This window comes from Teleopsis dalmanni, chromosome 1 (assembly GCF_002237135.1).
Source record: "Teleopsis dalmanni isolate 2A chromosome 1, ASM223713v2, whole genome shotgun sequence".
Taxonomy (NCBI): Eukaryota; Metazoa; Arthropoda; class Insecta; order Diptera; family Diopsidae; genus Teleopsis; species Teleopsis dalmanni.
The window spans coordinates 196,917,527-196,922,589 of NC_051846.1; the positions used below are offsets into that span (position 1 = coordinate 196,917,527).

The 5,063-nt window shown below is 33.8% G+C and overlaps 1 protein-coding gene across 1 annotated transcript; it reads right to left on the bottom strand.

Moving 5' to 3' along the window:
- Positions 1–1,206: 1,206 nt before the first annotated feature.
- LOC119671137 (transcription factor btd-like) lies at positions 1,207–3,607 on the bottom strand. Its single transcript, XM_038081663.1, has 2 exons — positions 2,987–3,607; positions 1,207–2,802 (listed from the first exon to the last, which is right to left on the bottom strand). The coding sequence occupies exons 1-2, from the start codon at positions 3,451–3,453 to the stop codon at positions 1,356–1,358; spliced, it is 1,914 nt and encodes a 637-aa protein (XP_037937591.1). The 5' UTR covers positions 3,454–3,607; the 3' UTR covers positions 1,207–1,355.
- Positions 3,608–5,063: the final 1,456 nt, after the last annotated feature.

Below are 5,063 nucleotides of genomic sequence, written 5' to 3' on the forward strand. Positions count from 1 at the left end.
TTTTAAAATATTGACTGCAAGTTTTTTGGTAGACACTTCTTTGAGACCCTATGTTAAAGGAAGTAAGATATATTGGAAAAATATAATCTCTCGAACTTTTAAAATGCCCAACACCCAACACGTCTTAATTACTGTTTTCAGATACAATTTTGGACATTCTAAGAATTTTAGCTAACTTTATCAATATTTGATTGGTTTTATTGGAAAAATTATATGTCTTAATCCTTATATTTATGTTTATAAGAAATGTTTCATTAAACGATTTTACAGATAAGTCTGTATTTTTTTTCGTAATGATGTAAACCTAATCAAAACATCTTCTAATTATAATGTCATTTACATCAGGAACTAGCATTTAACAAGTGGACATCCAACATAGAGTGATGTTTTTATTTGACATATTCTGACATAATTAGTTAAAAGTTAAAAGTTATTAGCTGATACATCAAAAAATTGGAAGTGAGTTGGTTAAAATCACTTGCTTTTCAGTTTATGGAGTTTAAAAATAATCAACACATTTTAGATCTATAGATATATTGAGTTAGTAATAGCGAAGGGGCTAATAATACACATTGCAAACAAACAATGGACGAACTTCTACAATATTTCTATTAAAAATATAAGTGATACTGCAATATTTTATACGAATCAAACCATTTTACTTGAAACCAATGTTTCAATACAAAAAGTAAGGGATTGAATTATCACCAGGGACCTCCTAAGCAAATCAGATCGTCGCTCAGGGGTTTCTCAACCGTCGGTTTATAGATTGCTATCAGTTCGTGAAATAATGTGTTTTCTTCTTTAACAGTATTATTGTACGGAAAATCATCGTTATCGGTCCTTACAAAGGACATAGAACATATTACCAATCTGCAGTACGTGGTTGTCAACACAAATCTTGTCAATGATAAAGATGATGGTGCGATATTCTTTTTTTCAACGTTACCTGAGATTATTTTCTAATTAGGAACGATTTTCTTATTGATTTTGTTTTATTTTTGCAACTCCCTTACAAATCTAGAACACATTTTAGTTTAGTTAATCTCAATATTTTCTCTTGCTTTCTTTATTAATTTATCTTAAAGATATTTACGAACATAACAAGCTATAATAAATCCACTCTTTATATATTTACTTTTTATACATATGTATATATAGTATATTACAATTTATTTAGTTCTACACTAAATAATTATTTACAATAAAATACTTGATTCACTAAAACTTAACATCGTGAAGATTGAAAGTATTTAAATGATGAAGAAGTATTCATTAAAACTTAAGCAACAATAAAATCGACTAAGCGAAACACGCTAAATGCATAAAGAGTTCCTCTCAATATATTCCATTTCTTAAGCAGTAGCATGGGGATGTTGATATGCAGCCGCAGTAGTCCAAGGGTTATGTGGATGATGATGATGATGATGAAATGCCCCAGTAGATCCGTATCCTGTTGTGGATGCATAATCAGCATAAGTAGGATATTCTGATTTCATCTGTCCAATAAGTCCGGCTGGATATGAACTGGCAGCTCCTGATGCCGCATGATGCATATGATTTATGGGGGATGAATTACCACCTGAAGATGACATTGTCAGACCGTATTCAGCGGCAAGTTGTGATTCACTTTGCATAGCTAGTGCAGCGTAGTGTTGACTATTCGTTGTAGAATTTGCTGCACTTGGCTGATGTTGGTGATGTTGTTGTTGTTGTTGCTGCTGCTGTTGTTGAATACTTGAAATTCCTGAGGTAGTGTTTGCATCAGTGGCGGCGGTAATGGCAGTTGAGGGATTGCTGGAGGATGTTTGTTGTTCTAGTATGGCACTTCTACTATGATGATGATGAGTATTCCAGAGATCAAGTGAAGCGGTAGGTTGTTGAGCAGTGCTCTGATGTAAGCCACTGTATGAGCTTGTTGTGGACAAATGATGTGGATGGAATAGGGTGGAACTTTGATGGTATAAATTTGAGTATGGGTTATAGCCAGCTGGAATTTCTGGTTGCTCAGTTTTCAATTGTATTTGTGAACTTGGTTGTTGTGGACGCAAGGAAGTAGTTGGTTTAGCTGTTGCTGTGTTTAAAGGAGCAGCCACATTTGTAGTTGACGCAGCTGGAGTGCTGTTGTGAGTTACTTTTGTAGCATTATTAGTATTATTGTTGCTATTATTGTTGTTGCTGTTATTGTTATTGGTTTTCTCTACAGCTTCTTGACTTTTCTCTTGTTTAACTGCTCCTCCTTGTTCCTTGGCTTCTGCAGCTAAAACTTTCTTACTTTTTTTATCCTTGAAGTGTGTCTTTTTATGTTTGCTGAGATGATCGCTGCGTGAGAATTTTTTCGAGCAAATAGGGCAAGCATAAGGGCGATAATTGGTATGAGTGCGTCCATGACGTTGTAATTCATCTGAACGTGAAAAACGTTTGCCACACGTAAGGCAGAGGAAGGGACGTTCTCCAGTATGCCAACGTAAATGTGTTTTTAAATGTGATGCTTTTCCGTAAAGACGCTCACAACCAGGTATATGGCAAATATGTTGTTTACGTCCACGCTCATCTGGACCAACGATGGGTGGAAGACCAGACATTTCATTAGCACAATTTGGACAGGTACAACGTACTGAGCGTCGCTGAAGTTGTGTTTGAAATGCGATATCATCGAAATTGAAACTGGGATACGTTTGACTAGACCAAGGCTGATACAAACGATCCTGATGTGAAAACCATGCACCAGCTGCAGCACTGGCTGACATCCCAACATTGCTATAATAATCGGATGCATATTGAGCATATGGAAATTGTGTTCTGTAAATATCAGATAAAAACGGACACAAATATTAGTAAAAATTAGTGAAAGTTAGTAAAAATGGAAATAGAAGAAAAAAGAAATTTGCAATGTAACATGCACTAGTATTGATGCACTGCTAAATTGCACAGGCAATGAGTGGGTGGATAAACTACCGAATTAAATTTCAGTTGATTAACTTACCGAGTTGGTAGTGCTGTGTATGCAGCGGTGTTCCATGAGTATGCACTGGCTGCAGCAGCAGCTCCTATGTCTGTGTGTGCCGCAGTTGCTGGTGAGCCGGAAAGTGGCGATGCTGAAGTTGGTCCTGTTGCAGGCGGACTTGAGGAAATCGATGCAAATGACTGGGCGGGTGATGGAAATATACTTGGTGACACTGATGCAGATGATGGCGCAGATTGTATGCTTGAATTAGGTGATGCGGAACCTGTGGATGAGGGCTGTGGCGGATATTGCATTTCCATTTTCATTGCAGCAGCAGCAGACATGCTTGATTTGTTATAAAGTGCAATGGATGAGGCAAAATCATTTCCAGCGGCGGCAACTGCAGATGGTGCCATGCTTGCGCTTGATGTTTGAGAAGCAGAGGGCATAACAGCTAATGATGCTGTTGCATATGGATTAAGATAATTGCAAGCAGCGTCGATCATTTTATAGTTTTTTGTTATTTTATTTTTGTTTTTATATTACTAAGTGTATATAGAGTACTTGAAGTAGGTATGTGGACGGTTAGAGGTATTTGTGTTAAATAATGTTAATGCAATTGTACTTTAAATTAATTTAGAATCCACTTTAAATAAATGCATAATTGTTGTCACTGTGCTGTATGTTTGTTGATAATTCTGTGCACTTTATTTTATTTTAATTTTTTTATTTTTGTTGATTTATTTTAAATTTATGGCACACTTTTACTTTTGTTTTAATATATATTTATTTTTAATTATAGTCTATTTAATATTACTTGAGGGCACTATTTGTCAAACCCTTCTTTTTTATATATCTCATATATATTTTGGTATGGTGTTGTTCTCGCTTCTTGAGTTTATCACGATTTACTGTCAATTAAATAAATTCACTCCTCTTTACTTAAAAATATTTCACATATGAAAGAATGCTGTGCTTCTGCAGTGCAATTTGTAAATCATATAAAACTGCTACACTTAAAAAAATATTCGATATTCGTAAAACAAATGTGTAAAACTTAAAACAGAAACAAAACTTAAAACTTAACAAACTCGATCACGCACAATTTTTATAATTACAAGATATAAAATAAACGTTAACGTCTAAGGTATGCAAGTTCTTTTCGGTATCTCGATTTCGGTATTAACTTCTTAACTTGTGAACAATTTAATAATTTCAAAGTGTGGTAATATAGGGCTAGCAAACAGCCAACAGCAGACGACGACTAAACTGTAAGCAAGATACAACCACCGGTAATTATCGTTGTCGACTGAATACCAAAACGCAGCGAGAGAGTCCAATAACGTACGAAAGCAGAAAGCAGTTTCTCGCTGCCAGCAGCGACGCAGGCAAACGTTAGCGTAGTAAAAGTTTGTTTGCTTTAATTGGTGTGTGCGGTGTGTAGTAGTGTGTTTGGTGGTGACTGATAATGATGCAGCCAAATGTGTAGGCTTGTGTTGTGTTTGCGCATTTATTTGAATTGTAGTTGTGTGCGTTGACAAGTATGAGTGCGAAAGAAATGGCAGTTTCAAACAAAAATTTCAAACCAGACATATGAATACAATAGAAAAACAAATAACATTATTTATGTCTCGCTCTTGCCAATGTTGGCATGCGTACAACTACATTAAAAAACTAAAAGAAAAAATCAATTGTATTCATTTTATGAGAATGATAAAATGTTGCGTACAACAACAAGGCAACAAGCAAATTGCTCACGCATTAAAATACTAAAAACTGTATAATTTTCTACTTCTCTAACAAAGCAAAATACTTTATAATTAAAAATTAGTGATATTATAAGAACTTCTAATCATTTTTATATGTGATGTTAAGAATATTAATACTTTTATAATAATTAAAATAAATTTATTACATACTTATTATTTCATGTTTATTATGAAAAATAATTTAACATTTACTAATAATATTAATGTAACTAATAAATGTATCAATTACTATTTATGCCATATCCCCATAACAATTAAAAAAATATTAATTAAGTTAAAAAAATTATATAAAATAATAACTATTTTTATACAAACTAAAATAATATCATACAATCAAAGCATTTAAT

Excerpts from the sequence above, each read along its gene's own strand:
- LOC119671137 (XM_038081663.1), bottom strand. The coding sequence starts at position 3,453 with ATGATCGACGCTGCTTGCAATTATCTTAATCCATATGCAACAGCATCA. Across the intron at positions 2,803-2,986 it reads TACACAGCACTACCAACTCG|AACACAATTTCCATATGCTC; the intron begins GTAAGTTAATCA and ends TGATATTTACAG.